Below are 21812 nucleotides of genomic sequence, written 5' to 3' on the forward strand. Positions count from 1 at the left end.
TCTTCTCTGTTAAAATAAAAAAAAAGAGTTGCTTGAAGAAGGAAAGCTTTTCTTTTTGGTGTGATGTACTTTATTTTTCTCAGTGAACTCTAAAAGGATCTTCCTGTTTGCACTGCACTCTCACACTCATAGAACTGTGAATCCCACAAGTGGCCAGAAGTATTCTGTGCCAGAATGTGATCAGTCACTGACAGTTTGTACTGGCATCTAGTATGCATTATTTACACAGACATTTATTCACACTTTGCTTCGTGAAGATCCAATAGAATTCATTACACAACCAAAATTCTCTCCGCTTTATTAGCAACTTCTAAAAAGCTAATTTCCTGTTCAAAAAAGTTGGGTTTTGAACATTTGGTTTGAAATTCCTGCCAGGATTATCAAATCCTTTCAAACTCACTAACATGTTATTTCTTAAAAAGGCACATTTCAGTATTTTTGTGACAAAAATATTCAGTATTTTCAGCATCACACACTGTTTAATATGAAGACATTATTACACAGAATTCAAAAACAGTCCTACGTCTAAGCAAAATGTTCAGAAAACAATATTCTTAGAGACTACATAAACTGGAAGAAGGTAGCTGAGGTTCATCCTCTCTTCCTAGATATATTTCAACAGGCAGATGTGACAGTAACAGTAGATGAGGCTTTCTATGACAGCCAGTCCTATTGTCTTTGTTTTCTTTCTGTTTTTATTCCCAGGTTACTGAGGAAATTAAAATTTAATGATCCAGAGTATATTCTGTCAGTAGAAAAAGATACAGTTTTAAATGTCAGTGCTGGATCACTGATTTTAGTGAGTGACCAAGACTAAAAACTTTCAGCAGTCTTTGATAAATAGGTTTGAAAATTATTAGATACTTAAACAGGTAATTCCCTATTAAATATTTCCATATTGAGCACGATCTCAGTAATACTGTACAGAGATCTTTGATGATGCTGAACCAACTTCTTTCATTTTATACATGCAAATAAAGAAAAGGTCCTTGATTAGAATTTTTATGTCTTTTATTCTACCTTTTTTTTTTTTTAATTTTTCAAATTAATTTTGGCTTAGTCCTTTCTAATGTCTTCATTCTACCCTATGAAAGATAGACCTGAGAGACATAGAAATAAAGAGCAATGAAATTTCTCATCTCTTAAATGATAACAGCTGTTAACATCCATGTGTGAGGAAGAGGACAATGCGGTAGAATTATTAAGGTTTTAGAACAAGTGCAAAGAAAAATACCTAATGACTTTTAAAGAGCTGATTTTCAAGGCATATGAACATGCAAAACCCAAGAATATTAGAGCTGATACAGCAAAGACAAGGTCTGCTTTGACACTGTGTGAATACAATGGCTTTTTGTGGGAGCAAGTCCATGTTGAAGGGAAATTGAATTCCTCAGGGAGTTTTGAAGTATAATAGTTTAAGACTTAGAATAGAGCCAAGTTGAAATTCATCAAAATATTTAATTGCATTTAAATCTGGCTCAGTTAGCTGTGACCAAAAGTTGTTAGAAACCAAGGGATGTTCAATAGCGTATGCTGAAATTACACTAAGTCGATTTCCTAATTAGATGTCAACATAAAAAGACACTATTACAGCTAATACCACTGTTGGCAAGTTCAACAGCCAGGGCAGAGACTAAACAAATATGCAACACTCTCCTCTAAGAGCTAGGGTGAGCCTTTTTGCACAGGCATTACAGAGAGTGTTATACCACACTAATTTATTCTAAGGTTTCATTTACAAATTCAGTTCTCACTCCTATTAAGAGGAAGTATGGAAGAAGATGACAATGTAATGGCACTCTTTGCAGTGCTAGAATTTTTCCTGTATGATACTTTGCATTCTTTCACCATTTTCTGTTACTGTTTGTTTTAATTTTCAGATGGAAAACATGAAGTGAATTAGACAGCTGTTCAGAAATACTGAAACTCAAGCAAGGAAAATCACCTAATTTTAGTTCTCTCATGTAAAACATACTCAATACATCTCAGAAGAGAGCATCTAGGAATATGAAACTAAGTATTAAAAATGTAATAGTCTACCATAAAAAATATCATCATTTAAGAAAATTTTCCACAAACAGTACAAGACATAGGCCACCCCTCCTACAGCTGATAAATTTAAACATATAGTACAACACTGAAGCTTCTGCAAGTCAGTGTTCAGTTAGCCTGTGGTGCATCTCAAACAGTTGTCAGTGGTGGATCTTTCAAACCAATATTGAAACCCACACATCGTTTTATTATAAAATAATTTTCCTACTCTTATTTGGAGCCAAATTTTCATTCTCTCATCCTCACCAAATTGAATTTGCTTCAACACAGTCCTCTAAGTCACTGTGCTCTCTTGGGGGATGAGGCATTATTAGAGGTAGCACTGATTATTACCTCTGCCCTGAAATATTAGGAAGTCAACAGAAATTTTGTGGGTTTATCAGTCTCTTGTCAATTACTGAAGGTATTATGGGAAAAAAAGGAACCAAAAATAGATCCCGTATGCTGAGCTGCAAGTAGATGAGCTTTTTTGGTCCATTCTATAAATCTCATCTACACTTACCCCAGTTGCCCAGGTGTTATGTGCATGAGACCTGCAAGGCTCAAGCACAGAAGGAGTTTCCCATGCTGAAAGAGCCCTGAGCAGTCACACCTGTGGCTAACAGGAGCCTGCGGCGAGGGGAGCGTTACTCACCGCAGTCAGGTGCTGCAGCAGATAGGCCACATCCACCATGTCGGCCAGAATGAGGAGCCTGGTGACAGCTGCCAGCAGGGAGCGAGCTGCTGGGACAACAGCCTGCCTCCTGGGCAGGGAGCAGGGATCACTGGTGAACGCCTCTGCTGACACCCGCAAAGCCTGACCTGCAAAAGGAAGACAAATTCCCTTAGGCTGCATCACAACACCCAGGGGAAAAGACCCCGTCAGTTATTTGGCAAGTCACAAGTACTGCTGATAAATTTGGCATCTCTTTGTTGCCCTAATGCCTTGAAATGAAGGTCAATTACTACAGATCATGCAGGTTAATGTTCCACATTTTCCGTGATGTTCCCTTTCTGCTCTACTCCATCATTTAATTCTGAAATAATTCCCTTCATCACACTATTACTCTTAACTGTACACAACAAAGCCAGGGGCTCTGTCAAACTTTTCTAGTCACTACTTGTTATATTACTATGTACTTTGGTGTCCTTGCTATTAAATAATTCCTGGTCACAGAATGGAATCAAATATTGCTCTTCTCATTACAAATAGAAGTTAATGGAATGAAAACCTCATACGCTCAAACATCTCACTGACATAAAGTGAAGTCTGTGCCATGGAGCTAGTGACTGCCAGTAGACAACAATATACTGCTCTTCAGTGTGAAGTTTGGTAAATGAAATTTAACAACACAGACAACAGTGACAAACACCATAAATACCTGAAGGGAGGCAAAAAGGAGATGGAGCCAGACTGTTCTCAGTGGTGCCCAGCAACAGGGGCAGAAGCAATGGGCACAAACCAACACATGGGAAATTCCACGTAAGCACCAGAAAATGTTTTTTCACTGCGAGAGTGACTCAGCGGTGGCACAGGCTGACCAGGAAGGCTGTGGAGTCTCCATCCTGGGAGGTATTAAAAACCCGACTGGACATGGTCCTGGGCAGACTGCTGGCCCTGCCTGAGCTGGGGCATTAGACTAGATCACCTCCAGAGGTCCCCTCCACCCTCCAACATCCTCTGATTCTGTGAGCAAACACACCTCAGAAAAGTCTGACTATGACTGAGCCCTTAGAAATGAGCGTGACATAAGCTGGGGTGGCCAGATGAACACGGATAAAATCATAACCCTAAAACAGAGCCATGAGATGCAGGCTAGACAGATAGGAGCTACAAGTACAAACAGCAGAAAATGACAGCTCCAACAACAACATGATGTTAAAACTTTCTTAAACTGCAGTAGACAGCATGATAGTCTGATGCAATTTCATCTGGTTTTATTGTAATTCCCGTCAAGTGGCTTATTCTTCCATAATTACATTTGTCACAAACAATGAAACACAAAAAATGCCCTTTTAGTGGCACAAATAGGGATTCAGACAGACAGCAGTATTCATAGTATTTCAATTATTTTAGACAATCAAACAAAAAGCAATTCCAAAAACCAAAGCCAGGATATATCATAACTACACAACTACTGTCAGGCAGATACTTCCAAGACTCTGTTCAACACACCCAGATAGATGACTCCCATGTAAATGGTATTCTACCATCAGCTGATCAGCCACTGATAGCTACTGCTGTGTCAAATGACTGTTACATGCGCCTACAAAAATCTCTGCTCATGCACAGAAAGACATAAAAACACTCTTCAGCCACAGGTAATTTTTAAAAAGTTAGAGGATTCATGCACTCTATCCAGCACCAAAAATATTCAAAAACTTAGATGAAAATTCCCTTAAAAACAAGTCAACTGTGAGCCTGTTGGCGATTAGCTGACAGCTTGTGCCAGGCTGTGTCTGTATAGACTGCAACAATGCCACCAACTGCAGGCAGTGAGCGCCCCTCAGAGACAGTGCTCAGCATCACACTAACAACAGCCAAATGCTCTTCACTGGTTTGGGAAAGATCAACAAAATTATGCTTTCTTCTTTTATTTCTTTGAATAGATTTTCTCTCTCCTTTCTAAACCCCATCCAAGCATCACATATTTCTCTCTTCTATTTGTATTTACAACTGGCTTTCTCCTCTCATTTTTTTATTTTTAACTGCAGCAGTGTGAAATGCACATGGAATGCAGTGAATTTTATGCCATTCTTGTGTCCTCCTACAAGGAGGTATTGTTGCCAAGAAAGTCCTGTCACCCACTCCTGAACTACACTATTAGAGGCTGATGGATTTAGAGTTCCAGAGAAACACAGTTGTCAATAGGAGCTCATTTACTAAGGGGGGTACAGGCATACCAAAATAAGTAAAAAGAGAGCATTTCAAACATTTCAGTCTCAAACTTGAGAGAACAGAAATAAAAACAAAGAAAAAACCCACAGTGGTTTATAATACAGAATCCTAGAATCATTTGGGTTGGAAGGGACCTTAAAGATCATCTAGTTCCAATCCCCCTGCCATGTGCAGGGACACTTACCACCATCCCAGGTTGCTCCAAGCCTCATCCAGCCTGGCCTTGGACACTTCCAGGGATGGGGCGGCCACAGCTCCTCTGGGCAACCTGTGCCAGTGCCTCAGCACCCTCACAGGGAAGAATTTCTTCCTAATATCTAATGTACATCACCCTCTGTTTGTTTAAAGCTTTTCCCACTTGTAGAAAGACCATCTCCAGATCTCTTGTAGGTCCCCCTTGGGTTCTGAAAGGCCCCAGTAATGTCTCCCCAGAGCCTTCTCTTCAGGCTGAACAAGCCCAGCTCTCTCAATGTGTCTTAACAGGAGAGGTGTTCATGTTTGTGGCCTTCTCTGGACTGGCTCCAACAGGTCCATGTCCTTCTTATGTTGAGGGCCTCAGAGCTGAATACAGTATTCTACATGGAGTATCACCAATAATAGAATACTTATTAACTCTTACTTACACTAGTACGCGCAGCATCATATTCTGCAGGCATGAACTAACACATTACGCCGAGTAAGTACCAGAGAAAGCTGGGAGTCAAGGTCACATCACAGCACAAAACAACCTACCCTTTCTAAAAACACAAGGTTAAACAATACTAGTCAGCAGTACAATGACCTGTTCTGTTCCTACAAATACCATCTCCATCTGCTACAGCAAATAATAGGATTCTGCTCCAGCCAGCCAGCTGAAGTGACAATATCAATGTCAGGGCACAGCAGATCGATACCTCTTGTATGTTCCTAATATTCAACACCCTGATAAGTCAGATTCTCACAATAGCTTTCTGAAGCTGTTACAGGACATTTCTCTCCTGCCACACAGTCTCTTACCCCACTCAGATACCACTGTATTCTGTTGCATTGCAACTATTTCACCGCTGCATACCAGGAAGTTCCACTTCCACATCTCATCCAGTTCTTCCTAACGTGTAACCAGAGCCACCACATATCCCCATCATGCCTTACGCCCACCTCTTCGTTCCCCCTTTCCCACTCAGGGATACTGATCCAGTGATGCTGATGCCAATAGTTGTTCTGCAGGGGATCTGTTCTTGGTTTGATGAAAGGAGTGTACAGCACAGACTATTTTAAGCCATTCAAGTTCTGCCTCCCAGAATGGAAGTCCCTTAGAAGCAGAACACACACGTGTACCTCTTAATGCAGGATAAGAAAGTGAAGTTTACTTTTAAGATGAGGGAAAGGACAAGTAAGAACACAGTATAATACAAAAGATCCCTGTACCCTTCCTTTAGTACATGCCCTTTTAAGTAAGCCCTCCATTTCTTACCAATAGTGTTTGCCATGCCATCAAACTCTTGCCTCCTCTGTTTAATCTCAAAAGACATTAAATATGGCCATTCAAAACATCAAAGTATTTGTTAGAATTTCCTTTTAAAGAGTAACTTAAGACTCAAAATATAACTCAAGCAAGCAACTTGCTTTCAATTCACTGCTCTATGTGACGACAGGCTTATCTGCGAACACACTTGAACATGATAACAGCTAAACACAAGAAACACTGACATTGCAATAGATAGAAACAAGGCAGACAACAACTGTTATGTTTCTGACTATATATAGTCAGTCAGCAATGGCAGTAAATACCAAACATTTCAGCTATGCCCATGCAACTGTTTGAGAACTGTAAGCCATCACACCTTGAGTTAAATGCAAAAACTCATTATCCTAAGGATAACGTGAGACTTCAGATTTCTACAGCAACATTTCGCCACATAAACAACATCATTGTTTGGTCTTAAAAATCGATTAAATCTCAGAATCAGGACATGAATTAGAGGCTGATGTTTAGTGTCAGAATCATTCAGGGTTGAACAATGCTTCTTACACCCTTTGCATAGGGGTCAGTTATTGCACAGTACATTCTATCAGAAGGCAATCTTTTGATATGCTGTATACATATGAAATCTCAAGTGAGAGTTTTTCAGTACACTTACTTTGGGGTTTATTATACTATTTTAGAATAAAATTCTGGACATGAGTATCCTTTAACAAAGCTTTACCAAATCAGATCAACAGGAAATCATGGCAGTTCTTCAGCTACTAGGCCAGTGGATTTCTGGATGATACATGAAGTCCACCATCCACACACCTTCCTGCTGACCCATTTAGCAGAGTTCCAGAAGAAGATGTATCAAGATGTGGATAGGCCTTGAAAAGTACTTTCTTGAGAGGAAATGAAGAAAAACACGGAGAACCTCTGTATTAAAATGACTGGCTCCAAAACGATAAATCTTTGGTCAAAGTTCGTGGATGTCAAAGGAAGCAGACACTGTATTTATCCAAGTAACATTTCTGTCATCCATTAAGCAACACCTTCTTTCAGAGGTCACCAACAGAATTCAACTGAATATGAGACTCCAAAATCTCATTTAGTGACAGTGTCAAGAGCAAGCTGTAGTCAGGGAAGCCATACCCATGTCATGATTTCTGAACACCGTGAAGCACACACCAGATGAATGAAATACAAAACATTATCATCGCTGTTCATTTTTATCCCGTTCATTTGCTCCTATATTCTCCAAAACATTATTATGAATAGAATTATCAGAAGCAGATTGATAAAAGTCTATCACTCCTTCAAAAGGAGCTCGGTATTAATGAGCTCCAAAAGTAATGAAACAGCATTTTCACACTGGCAACTGACATTCGAAAGGAGTAAGTGTTTAATCCTCATGTTGCATCTCCAACTGAACAAGCTCAGCAAGTGACACAAGGCAAAATGCAAGAGGAAGTGAGACAGTATTTATTCTTTCTAGATCTCAGCATGCAAACCTGAGTTTGGTTGATGTGAGTGAAATTATCTAAAGCATTCCTTCTAAATTCCATTATCCAGTAAATACAAGCAGTAGCCATGTGCAAAACCTTCTTATTAATCTAAGACTGTATTAATAAAAGTACCTGCCAGTCACCACAGGAAATTATGCCCACAGGAAATTAAATACTATATGCTATGACATGCAGGGCAGGTGACTGCATGCAACCATGGCTGATGACCATATCCTTTCAAAGAGCTTGAAGTAAATAACTTGAGACATTTAACAGCAGCAGAATGTGGCCTGAATAATAGGCAATAAAGTTACATGTGATGTGGCACACCACAAATCAAAAATGCACACAGCTTCAAAGGTTAAAAGTATCTGCAAAATTAAGAAACTGCTATCTCTTTTACAATTGTTTCAACAATTTCTTAAAACTAACCTGTGCAGTTTGGCAAATCCTTGAAGGGAGATGGGCTGCAACCACTCACTTCATCATTGCATAATGATAGGTGATAACATGGACTTAACTTTCTTTTAAAATGTATGGGGTATATATAATCTACTTTATGTATTATTTATTTTTGTAGTTATCTCTGGTCTGGGCCAAGAATCAATAAGTAATACAAAAATATTTCACATTTTCAATTTCTCTATGTATAAAAATCAATATAAAACTAAATATTTTATTCTTACCTTGTGTTATCAGCCTGTAATGGATGGACTAACATTTTAAGAGTACTCCAAAATGAATGATTTTGCAACAGCCTCAGCTGCTCAGTGTGACAGATAACAGTGATAGTTGCTGGTCATAACACTTTAATCACAAAGGACCTTAAGCTATCTCAGACACCACATGCATAGATCAAACTCTAAACCACAGCCATCTCTGGATTCAGAGGAAGCCAAGAGTAAGTAATCACTGCCGTGAACAACAGCAGAGACTCAGAAACCACCCCAGCTGCATGTGCAAGAAGACCAAATAAAATAAAATAAATTTAAAGAAAAACCTGAATCATTTCCATCTTTAGTAAGGGTAGTGTGATATAATTAAAACATACATGAACTTTAACCTGTGATTTCTGTAAGGGTAGGGTGATACAATTAAAACATACATGAACTTTAACTTGTGATTTCTGTAAGTCGGTCATCCAACTTACTACTATTTCAGCCTGGCCTTCATGTTCACCCAAATATTCCCAGTTTTCATGGGGAAAGTAAAACTCAAGAAAACAACAAAGAGCCAGCAAGAAAATGGCTATACAACATCCTCTGCAGATCACAAAAACTAGCCAAGTTTTGGGAATCAGGTTCAAAATGGAGAGGAGTCAGGAGGAAACAGAGTATGACACAATTCCTCTATCAGGAGGGGATGAATCTTACGGTAGGTTAAAGGATCCATCTTCCTCCTACTCTCAAAACATACCTCCACACTGGACTATTATACCTTCCCAAATGAAATCCTTACTACTGTACAAAAGAGGGAAGATTGCAGGTTTTAAATTTTTAACTCAAAGGTCTTAGTCTGGGATTCAGGTAAACAGTTCTTTTCAAGAAGAAAGTTAAAATACACATTAACTTTTAGTCATGCTTAACAGCCACTAAAATGATCGAGAGGCATCCTGTCCTCATTGAAAGAAAAAGCAACACATTCCAAACAACAAAACTTCCACTGACATATGTATTTTTTCCTATGGGGCCCAGCTTGCACACTTTACCTCCTTATAGGTGGTAACCCAGAATATACAATTAGACAGCTCCAAGTTCAGACATTTGCACATCAGAACACATTTCCCACATATATTCCAGCTTCACTTTGACACCAGGCATGGTTAAAACAACGCCTTGTGGTGCCTGAATTGTTTGCCATGTACTTACTCTCTTTCCGGACATCAGCAAGAGCTGCATGGAGTTCCTCTTTAAACACAACTGCTTCCTTGGCAATTTTTTCTCCCTTGTCCAATAGATTCCAAGTGGCTTCTTCCACAGAAGCAAGCAAGACACGAGCTCTTTTGGAACGGCCTTTTTTCTTACTAGAAGGATTCTGTGGACAGTTCACTAATGTTGTAACCTACATTTAAAACAAACAAAAGAGACAATAATGGTTTAAGTTCTACAGGTGAATTTATATTGTTCTCAAAATAAAAAAATACAATTAAGAATAAGCAAAGAGATTTCCTCTGCTTTAGAGAAAGACAGGCAAGCTCAGCATAAATACCAAGAATGGGCAAAACTATTGAATTCAATATGACAATTTTACTCAATATGTGTCATCTTCGTGTTCTTCCTTCTGTAGGATCAAAGCAAAGCCAACAGAAATGTCACTGTTCCATTAACCCTGATGCCAACTCCTGCCACAGTTTATTTTAAAGTCTGCTCTTAATAAAATTAAAAAAAATACCAGAGCTCTCTGAGGAGGTTTCAGCAAGGCAGGAATCATGGAACGATTAAGGTAGGAAAAGACCTCCAAAATCAAGTCCAGCTGTCAAGCTAACATTACCAAGTGCACTACTAAATCATGTTCCTAAAAACACCACATCCACTTGTTGTTTGAATCCTTCAGGGAGGGTGACTCCAGCATGTCCCTTGGCAGCCTGTTCCAATGCTTAACACTCCTTTCAGGGAAAGAATTTTTCTTAATATTCAATCTAAACTTTCCTCGGTGCAACTTGCCTAGCACTTGTTACTTGGGAGAAGAGGCCGACCCCCACCTAGCCACAACCTCCTTTCAGGGAGCTGGAGCGAGCAAGAAGGTGCCCCTGAGCCTCCTCTTCTGCAGGCTGAGAGGAGAAAATCATCCAGCTCCCTCCGCTGTTCCTCATAAGACTTGTGCTCCAGCCCTTTCCCCAGCTCCTCTGCCCTTCTCTGGACACATTCCAACACCTCCATGTCCCTCTTGTCATGAGGGGCCCAAAACTGAACACAGGACTCAATGTGTGGCCTCACCATTGCACAATCACCGCCCTGGTCCTGCTGGCCACACCATTTCTGATACAAGCCAGCATTTCACCAGCCTTCTTGGCCACCTGGGCACATGCTGGCTCGTGTTCAGCTGCTGCCAACCAACACCCCGCCTCCCAGGTTCCTTCTCTCCCCAAGTGCTGAATCTTCCTATACTTCCTGCTTAAGTCTTCCAAGGTATCCCAGAACAAATACCCAAAATGACTACAAACACCTTTCAAAATGCCTTCTCTTCTTACAAGGGAGTATCTGGCCACTTCTTACCGTGGCCAGAGCACGGCCAAATTCTTCAGGGTGCTCTCAACATTAAAACTGTACATCAATTTGCCCAGAATTTAGATTTACTGCAGCTTTGTCCAAATCGTATGTTTAACAATCCACTTCAGCATCCATAAAGAACTTATTTTTATAAACCATCCCACTCCACATTCCTCATGATCTGAGTACAGCCTCCACACTCCAACAGAATGTTTCTGAAAGACTATTCTCTAAGGCATTGCTTAAGCTGTTGCACTGAGGAAAGACTCCTGAAACATTTTTGTTAATTGTTATACAGATATTTCAAAGCACACTCTATTTTCATTGAGTTCACTAATGAACTTTTTAATCCTCCTATCCTGTTCTCTCTGCCAGAGCATGGGTAGTACAGTGCTACATGGACCTCAGCTCACCTTCAGATCTTGTCCATGAATTCATGCACTTGAGTGCTTTTCATGAACCATTACTTCTAAACATAACTGACAAATATCCTCTGGGTAACATTTCTATAAACACATCTGTGAAACATAAAAGCCCTGACCCCTATACCATTCCTGTGAAATTTGGGGGGGAAAAAGGACCATCCGCTTGACATCAACTGCTTTGGCATGTCACAAGGGAGATGGCAACATAAATAACTCTAGCTAAGGTTGTTAAAGAAGGCTTGGGTATTTTTCTGACTACTGCTCAAAGGAAGAAAATGGAATTATTTATTGCACATAAATCATCCAGCTGGTAGAGAATGCATTGGGAATAAAAATCTTTATATTTTATTTTTACACTCTCTAATGTCAGTTTTAGAACATTTAAGGCCGTTTCAATGATCATATCTTTAAGAATGAGTTTGAGATTACAGGCTGATACTTCCAATAAGAAAGGCATAAAACACCATCAAAAATTAGAAGCAGCCTAAAAAATTTTCAAATAAAAGGTATTTTTTAAGTCTTAAGTATTTACTCACTATTTCACTAGAAAATAATATATTCTACTTCTCATATTTTTACTGTAGAGTTTTTTTTTTTAAATATCATTCTATGTACTGTTCATTCATATGTTGAGGAGGAAAGGAAATAAAATAAATGAAAAAGCATTAAAAAATAATCATTCCTGCAGTTGAACTCTCCTGACTCTAAGACCCTGCATCTTTAGCATCACTATCAGGAAATATTGGAGGCAGCAGCTGATCTCAAACACAATTCAAAATTTGTTAGATAGCTCTTTGCCATGGAGACTGTGGAAAACAGAAAAACTACTCTGAATTCTCTAACACAGATGTAAAAACTTTATCCAATCCTACACAGAAAGAATTGAACCACAGAGGAACTAATACAGTGTGCCATTGCCAATAGAGCTTGTACTGTAGTGGCAGAATAGACAGTCAAAGTGATATCATTATAAGGAAAAAGAAAAACATATCCCCATTAATCCTGCTGCATTGCCTGGTTATGAACACCTTGTTGCCACGCACAGCAGGTCCCCCAGCCTATCTCTGGTAGGAGCAACACAGTTGTGCTAAAGGCACAAGGGGTTTCTAAGCCATTTTCTAGGCCACATGCCCCCATATATACATACATACGTGTATATATACATATATATACATACACATGTATATATATACACATATACATGTATATATATATATATATATACACACACACACATATACATACATATATACAAAGCTGAGTCACCCTGCTGTTGCCTGTTATTGCCATTACTTATAAGGCTGAAGGAGTGGGGTTTCTTACGAGGTCATGGTTATCCCAAATACTAAGTTTCCAGGAAACTGTGAAGCAGTTCTTCCAAGGCTATATTCAGTTAAAGGCAGCACTTAGAGGCAATCTTCTAATAGTGCAATAGTTCAGGAAGCAATGTCTTCGTACCTTGAGCATCAAAATATTTAGTTCACCTTTATCTTAATATACAAATCTTAATATCTTAACATAAAATATATTTTTAAGCATCAATCATAAACCATTCTTTTTTGTTTAAAATGTAGTTCAGTGTAATTAGATGTCAATGCCTAGACATTTAAGAAAAACAAGACGTGAATTCAGTGACGTAAAGACAACAGCAGAACCCCTGCCCACTGTTTCAAATCCAAAGTACTGTCCACACAAATAAATACCAACTAGTCCCACTCAGTGTGCAGAAGGTAAACTCACCATAGGTAGAACTAAAACCAACAGCATGTGTTTTCCCTGTGAGCAAATGTCTGTGGTGTGGATGACAGGTAGGGACACAAGCCTTTCATCATAACTGTTTTTCATCAGTGATCCAAGGGACTCCAAAATGCAGGGATGTTTCTAACATTTTGTCAGCTGAACCATGCTAACTCACAACTACCTTTCTTAATATGCCAGATGCATTGATTCAGAACCAGACCGAGAAGCTTTCCTTTCAAAACTAACATCCTCAAAGTACCTGGAATAAAATAAAGGCCACAGACAGAGGGAAACCCCCAGGGTAATTCAGGGGCATTGTTTTATTCCAAGGATAGAGAAGTTGCCAATTCACAGAGGGTTTTACACAAAACAGTTGCCATACTGTTTCCAGAGTTTCATAGTAATCACCACTGTCAACTGCACATTGCAGGGAAAACAGTCAATCCAGCAAGTAATCTGCAGCTATTTCCACAACTACTTCCTAGTTACTTCCTAGGCTGGTTTTGCCTTGATTTTTTTCCAATATTGATGCTGTGAACCTAACACTCAGCATAACTGGCTAGGACAGACTTCAGAGAACCTCAAACACTTCCATTGTTTCTTTCCTGCTACAGCATTACAAGACCATTAAATAAATAAACTACAACAGAAATCTCAAAATAAAGTTAAACTCTGTTCCAAGCATCAGTTGCTAAAATTAACCTGGCAAGAACAACATTTTTATCTGTGACTGGTCTGATTCTCTTTCTAATCACAGATTTGTTTTCATTTATTACCTTTCCAGCCTCTCAATCACCCTCCATTGAGTATTAGCTTTAATCCCTGTTTTTACATTTTCAACATTTTCTGTCGAAGGATCCACTCAAAACATAAGTTTTCCTTCCACAGGTCTGAAACAAGCAAAGCATGAAGCTTAAGAGAGGGAAAAGGCAGTCAAAATTATATTTGCTTAAAACCAAAGCATTTCCAATTGAACAGCCTCAAGCTTTTCAATGGTTTAGAAAAGCTGAGAGGAAACAAAAAAAAAAGACTTAGATGGTTTCTTTGCTTTATTCTGGAACTGCACTTTTCTTTGTTTTGTCAGGTTTCTTTGATCCTGCAAAACTCAAGCCAAAATTTACTTTTCTTTACCTCTTCTAAAAACACCCCCAGTGTTGCAGCTGCCTGAGCAGTCTGACCTAGTGGTCTAGAGGTTTTTTAATGCAGTCTATCAAGACATCTATTCTTACTGCTTTGAAACTAGCTTTGAAACTAATTTTATAACTGATCCACATATTATGCTCCAGCTTGACAACTTCCACAAACCACTGACCTGTTAACCCAGGGGTTTTACACCATCAATCATCCAGGCAAAAAACAAATAAACAAAGGCAGACAAAATGAGAGAGAGGCAACTCAGTTAATAGTAGCTGGAAATGAAATAATGATAAAAAAGAAAAGGTTTCTGAAGAAAATAACCTTCCAGAAAGGAAAAATGAGTAAGGGAGGAAAAGAACAGCAACAACAACAAAAAAAAAAACACACAAAAAATTTCAAATATGATAATGAACAATTAATAAAAGAAAATAAATTAGGTGAGTTAGGGAGAGGCAAAGCTTCAAATGGGGAAAATACAACTTTTCAAGAATTACTTATTTCATGCATTGGAAATCCATTTGCAGTGTATTCTACATTTAAGCATCTCCTACATAACACTGTGGAAGAGACTAGCTAGAACATGCAACATTTATTATGACAGACTGGGTGGCAAAGTTGGAAGTGACCAAGTGAATGACAAAATCTGGAAGAAGGCAGATGCCTCTGGAGAGCTCCTGAGCCAGAGTAAAGTACAAATGCAGAAGAGCTGTGGGTGTGACTTTCAGAACAGAGTTCTTAGTTGAAGTTCTTCAGAGTTATTCCCTTCCGTCTATGGTTATCCAGTTTACTTTCTGCAACTCTAAAATACCTGAATTATCAGTGGTTCCAGTAATTTCTCCACTGTAAATGTCTGGATCTGTAGATTCCGAGGATCAATTTTCAGTTTAATGTTTGGCGCTTTTGTTGACATTTCACCTGGGTACAAAACAAGAAAAGTGCAATAAGCCAATATTAACCATGACTACAAGTCTCACTTGTTCTGTCAGAGCCCAGAGACTGTCTATGTGAGTACAGACTTGTTGCATAACAGGCTTACGATTTCAAGAAATTAATTTTTCCAATTCCCTATTTCTAAATTGTGAAAAAAAAATTCTGATACTTACATAAACTGTAAAACCATAGACTTAAAGTACATATAACTCCTTATCTTCACTCACAGATTTCTACACTGACCACATGTTTAAACTACAAGAATAATTGCATTAGAATACCACTGAATATAAGTTCTCTAGTAGTCTAAAAAGGAGCTTTAAAGCAAAAATATTAAATTCCATTACTGAATTTATCACAAAACAAAAACATTAATGCTATGTGCACAATATCTGCATCTTACTCCATGTACCAAATTACAGGGGTTATAATAAACACCTTAAGCACAAAAAACATACAACAGCCCTTAAAATTTCTGGAAATTAATAGCAGGGAAAAGTGAAGCATTTTGTTATTTTATACCCTGCAATAACAAATATTTTCTAAGTGTCGAGACAGAGTAAGTTGAGAAAGCCTATTACTGAATTCAATAAGATGGAAGTAAAGCTAAGCAAGGTCTTTAAAGTGAATATATCATTCATTAGGAACTTGATGAAAAATCTACTGATGTGAATTAATAGTTTTCACTGAGTTCACTGGGCCATGGCTCAGGCCATTAGCCTGAAATGTGTGTGTGTCAACAAAGAATTATAACTGCTTTAGTTGGAATGCAACCGATTACTGTCCCAAAATAAAAGACATTTTAAATTTTGCAGTAACTTAACATCCCATAAAACACAGCTTGGCAAAACCTTTTTAGCCAATAAAGACTTCAAATACACAAATAATGGATATCTGTCCTTTTTAAGCAAGACTTACTACAACCATTGCTGCTGCATAATAAAGTAATAAGGTACTGCAATTGTGCAGGCTGAAGAGATATACCGTCACCTTCCAGTGAACCTAGCATTGATTTAATACAACACAGGAGGTCTAGGGTTTCTATAGCAAGTTGTGTAGAAATGGATCTGGAGAGTTATCCACATTTCACTTACAAGCCAAGATAATATGAGCAATAACTAAAGAATTATGGTATAAAGTAATTTAGGGTTTTGCCATTCTTATTAAATGTTACACAAGCACCAAGTTTTTCTTTTATTACAAACTATACTAGTGGCAGACCTAAGTTCCCACAAATTCAGCTGCATCCAGCCAGGTGATAGCAAATGTAAAGAACTGATTTTTTAGTTTTAGTTCCAAGCCAAAAGATAAAGAAAAGAGAAACTTGACATCAGACTGACCAGAATAAAACCTTTCCTTCCACAGAAATTAATAATGGAAAGAGAAGTCCAGAAATGTCAAAGCAAATTATCTGCCCATGTTTTACGCATTTAACATTTAGATGCTTTTAACAAGCTCCAGGGAAATAAAATTTGAGACTCCCAAAATTGGAAGCGTCAGTGGTTCTTTCTGCCCAATACTAATAATTTGCTCTCAAAGCCACTAAGGTCTGTCATTCTCACACTTGCTGCCCTCAGTGAGCTTCAGTCCCAAAGCACATTGCCATTTACCTGCTCCCAACACCACAGTGCCTGCACCTCTGGCTGCCCTGCAGTGCTGCAAACACTGGCTCCTGGCTGTGCCTGTTGGTGCAGTCTGTGAACACACAGCAGAGAAGCTCCTGCAATGCTTTTGCTGTGTCTACCCCTGATTCAAAAAGCCTTTTAATTCCACAAGATATTGGCCTCCAGCTTCACTGGGATTGCATCAAAGCACATCATTTCGCACTCTGCAAAAGACAGACCCTTTTTTACCATCTGCACTTCACTGGTTTTCTAAATCTTTGGCCAGTATTTCAATGAATCTGCTTTTTATTCACTTTAGAAAAAATAAATCTTTATGATGTTGCTGGTTACCAACCCTTATCTTTGACGTTTTCACAAGTCTCCCAAAATACGGGCACTTGTTGAAATCCATCACAACAGTTGCAAACAGATGGTATCAATTGTGCTGTGAATTTTTTTCCAGTCAAACATACATCAGCTGCAAGGGGACAGGTAAACCAGATGGAGACAGCCCTTTGTGCTTCTACTAAGATCTAAAGAAATTGCTAGATGACTCAGGTTATTCTTTTGCAGATACCCTCATGCTTTAACCTTGCAGTGGCTTCCTCTCAATTCCTAGATAGGAGGGTGTCAGCAACTGCTTTACTCAAAATGGAGAAATAAAACCTTCGCTGCTTGCTCTCCATTCTCACAGCACAATTTTGTATGCTGCACGTTATCTGCAGTAATCAGGCCTTTTCCAAATTTTGGCAGATAAACATGCAGCTTTAATTAAAGTCAATTCCTGTTTCTAGAGGATCACTGTGACCAGAATCCCACCACAGAGCACTCTCAAATTGTTACAAGTTGTTACAAATCCAACCCCATTTGTGAATCCATGTGTCATGACTTTCTCTTTCTGGGTTGTTCTGTGTTTTTGCTTGTTTGTTTCTTACCCTTAGCATATTGTCTAACATCAGCGTTTTTATTCTTTGTTCGAGCCCTGAGTTCAAAAGCCAGTCAAGCCAATAATAGCTTTTAGCCTTGAGTCAGGCCCATAACGAAACATCAACTGAAAGTCAATTGCAAAAAATATTGTCTCTGAAAATTTCAATTATATTCTAAGGTATAAATAACTCACTTAAAGGCTCACTTGCTGATTCCAGCAATATTTTTTAAGTAAAATTCTAATGCTTCCCAAAACTTCCTTAAAGCAGGCAAAAGATGAAAACAGTTTTGCAAGCCAATGCAGTGAAAACGACAAGATCTTAAATTAGTTTGATACTCTGACTACATATTTGTAGCTTACCAGGTTCTCCTTACTGCTAGATACCATACTGGTTAATCAAAACTTAAATTGGATTCTTTAATTTTTTTTTTTTAATTAAGGCAAGGATAAGAGGTGATAGAAAGAAAAATACACACACAGTAAAAATCATCCTGGGATTTTCTCTGGCATTTCCACTTAGTTAGTAAGCGAACCTCTGTCCTTCCAGATAATATTCATTAAGATGAAAAAATCTGATGTTTGCCTCAGGAAGAAAATTAAAATCAACAGTCCACCTTCATTTTCTTTTTTATTTTTTTATGCATTTGTCTACTTCAATATAACATCCCCCTAATTACAGCAGGGGCTTTGACTGCAAGACATTTTGGTAAAAGGCTGTATAACCTCACACTCAGTTAGATTAACCTTTACAGGAGGCATTCTCAGCACTGTACACCAGCAGCTCTTACAACACTTAGGATGTTAAGCATGTGTTACCAGATACAGTTGTGTCCCAGAACAGCCAGAAAAGCAACCACCTGCACATTCCTACCAAGTGTTGCCAACCTCAAGATAATGAAAATTTTGTCTTTTCGTCAGATGTCCGAACTACTGAGTCTTTTGGTGTAAGAAGAAAAAGATACTGGAAAAACAGCTGAGGTCTATATCCGTCTGCAATGCAATGTGAACACAGTACCTGCAGCTTCTAAGCTATCTATAAGTACACTGTATACAGACATAAACTAATAAGTGTCAGAAAGCAGAGCCAAAGACATTCTGCATAAATTAGAAAACCTTTACTTTAGAATCCATTTCCTGCTAGATTGTTAGAAAGCCAACAGTGTATCACTCACCTATCCTAGAAAATATATGGTCCATATTCAGCACTAAAGCAATTGTCTATGTAATTTTCTTGTGTTAGGAACTTCAGTGCAACTGCTTTGGCTCACTGTTGGGCTTCTGAGGCATCTGCAAGGGACTGCCTGACAAGCTCTCCAGTGTATTTCAGGATGACTGACAGGACACAGTGGCTGCTGGAGGGGCGGCAGGGGGATGGGCATCCTTAAAGCTATATAGTAGAGCATAAGCATGTCCAAAAAATTTAGAGTTTAAAATGTTTTGAACAATTAGATGACATGAAGCATGAAATTACTTATACTTCTAGTGATTATTCTTGGAATTTTCAGCTCAGCAACTGTTTTGCCATGCATTCTGATTGTATGCCAGCTTCAGTCTGGAGGCAATGACTCACACTCAGACTCCTGAACTGGACAGCAAAGGGATTCATAAGGCTCTCATCCAGGAACTTGGCACCAAATTTGTTTTCTCTGTTGTTTTTTTCTATTGTATGGTACTCTACAATGACATAAAATAATCTATCCTAGCAATTTCAGAAAATGCAAAGGCCTATTGCCTTCTAAAAAATGATGTTAAAAAAAGTAGTCAGGATTTGTATTTTTTATCACGATACACATGGACAGGGCACCTGAGGATTTCCAAGATATGAACCATTGCTGAGAACATGTAATAGAGTTTTTTTATTATTTGTTCTTAATTTCAGTATTTCCTATACAGCTTCACTAATTGGTACCAACATCACTCTGGCAGTAAAATTTGTTAGCCTTTTTGCTACAGAGCCAATACAGCGAGTGCAAATCAGACTTCATAGAAACCACAAAAACAACTACTGCATTTTTCTTTAATCCTCTAGCTGACACATGAAATAAGATATTCAGGATGCTAAAATGTTCTAGCTTAGGCAAAGTCCATGCTGTTGTACTGCAAACAGAGGACCTCCTGTACTTTGTAGGCCAGAGCATGCTCTGGAATGGAGCAACATCTCCGACACCTGGGAAGGATCTGGCCCATTTAACACCAGGGAAAACCTATAACACACCTGCTAAATTATTTACATTTCCAGACAAAGTCAGGCTACTCTCTAACCATCTCAGATTTCATCACTTCTTACCACTAGCAACAAGAAACATGTCCATTAATGCACAGACTTCACAAAGGACAGCTGGAGAAGGTGGCAAGATTCAGACCCATTAATTTAATAACATTTATTTACTGAAAGCTGCTTTATTTAAACAGGCTTTGCATTTAGGTGTAGGCTTGCAATGAAGTAACTGGAAGATTTTTTTAATCTCAGCTCTAAAAATTAAAACCAAAAAACCACAGCAATTCTTTTTACATTTCCTTTCAGTTCTGTCTGTGTTTACTTCCTCCCTAGAGCACTTTTTCAATCCACATCTGAAGAGCAGTTAAAATTCCCAAGAACTTAAGATTTCCACCAAGTTCTTCAACATAGTTCTCAGCTTAAACAATGTCACACATCATACCATACAATCAATCTACCAAGGAAAACAGCCTAAGCCTAGTTCTTTATGGATATTGGAGAACCCCCATGGCAAGCAATGGTTCATGACTGACCTAGTGGCATGAAAAGGTTTAACTAAGGTTTATGAAAAAAACCTTTTGAGGTGGGGTAAAGCATTACACCTCAACGAACTTGTCTCATGAAAACTTTCTTATATCTAGTGAGATAAAAAACTGAGATTTTTCCTAGGTTTATAACATTCAGAACAAGCTCTCTTCTCCTTGTTTAGTAATCATGTTTACTTTTCCTACCATGTTTTCTATCAAAGCACTGTTTCAAGCAGAGGTTGTATTCTGGTATCACATAAGGAAACAGAATCACAGAGGAAAAATGATTTACTCAAGATCACAGAGAATGCCAGTGGCAGAGTACTGGAATAAAACTGTAATAGACACTGAAGCACCTTACTCACACTTTCTTTAACTGAGGCCAAAAAGCAGGCTGAGGAGAGTAAAACATTTTCAGAAACTATTTACACTATAAATCTACAGAACATAATCTTTTCTTCCATACTCCTATGTCAAGGGTTCGCTGATACTAGTATTGCTTATTCCTAGGAAGGTCAGAAATCTCCCTTAAACATCCTATCAGAATCCTTCCTTTGGTGAATGCACACAATTCCAGCCAGCTGCGACACCAACAAATTCCAGGAGATGTTCCAGCAGAAGTGTGAATCCTACAGGCTGAGCAGCGCCACAGCTTTTGGCTTTGTACTGGCATGCTGGACTGTTTCTCAACCAACAGCTATCCAAAAAATGTATGACTGTCCTGAGCCTACAGCCACTGCAAGAAAAATCTTCCACAGTGAAGAAGAACATGGAAACTTGTGACCCTGACAGTATTTCACTACATTACCAGTAAACTAAATAATTTCACTCATCAGTGGAGTTCTATTAGATATATACCATTATGGGTGACAGCAGCATTAAAATAATACTGCTTAGGCTAGAAATACTTTAAGAATGTTATGTTTGTAACATTTCTTCCATGTACATTTTTGCAAGTACTGGAGTTTCTGGTCTCAATACTAGAGTTCTAATATTTAAGGAAATTAAAAGGCATTTACTTTAAAAAAAACAAACAAAAAAAAAAACCCACACAAAAGAAAGTGGAGTGACATTAGATGGCAGCATTTCACTAAAAAAAAAAAAAAAAAATCCATTAATACTTTTTGGACCGATTTTAAATTTTTGAAAAAGAAACCAAAATCCTTTCACATGAGTCTCAGTGCTATTTTCACTGCATGCAGTTTGAGCCCA

The 21812-nt window shown here is 38.4% G+C and overlaps 1 protein-coding gene across 2 annotated transcripts in view; it reads right to left on the bottom strand.

Moving 5' to 3' along the window:
• CTNNA3 (catenin alpha 3) overlaps positions 1-21812 on the bottom strand; it is a 437555-nt gene that overhangs the window by 413776 nt on the left and 1967 nt on the right. Inside the window, exons 1-4 of one of the 2 annotated variants that reach the window (XM_048310541.1) lie at positions 19028-19152; positions 15202-15308; positions 9751-9943; positions 2687-2853 (exon numbers count right to left, since the gene is read on the bottom strand). In XM_048310541.1, the coding sequence (XP_048166498.1) occupies positions 2687-2853; positions 9751-9943; positions 15202-15308; positions 19028-19052 (492 nt within the window). In that variant the 5' untranslated portion in view covers positions 19053-19152. Of the gene's footprint in view, positions 1-2686; positions 2854-9750; positions 9944-15201; positions 15309-19027; positions 19153-21812 lie in introns of those variants that run through there. The other variant, XM_048310542.1, reaches the window with a different exon arrangement.

Source organism: Corvus hawaiiensis, chromosome 8 (genome assembly GCF_020740725.1).
Source record: "Corvus hawaiiensis isolate bCorHaw1 chromosome 8, bCorHaw1.pri.cur, whole genome shotgun sequence".
In the NCBI taxonomy this organism is placed as follows: Eukaryota; Metazoa; Chordata; class Aves; order Passeriformes; family Corvidae; genus Corvus; species Corvus hawaiiensis.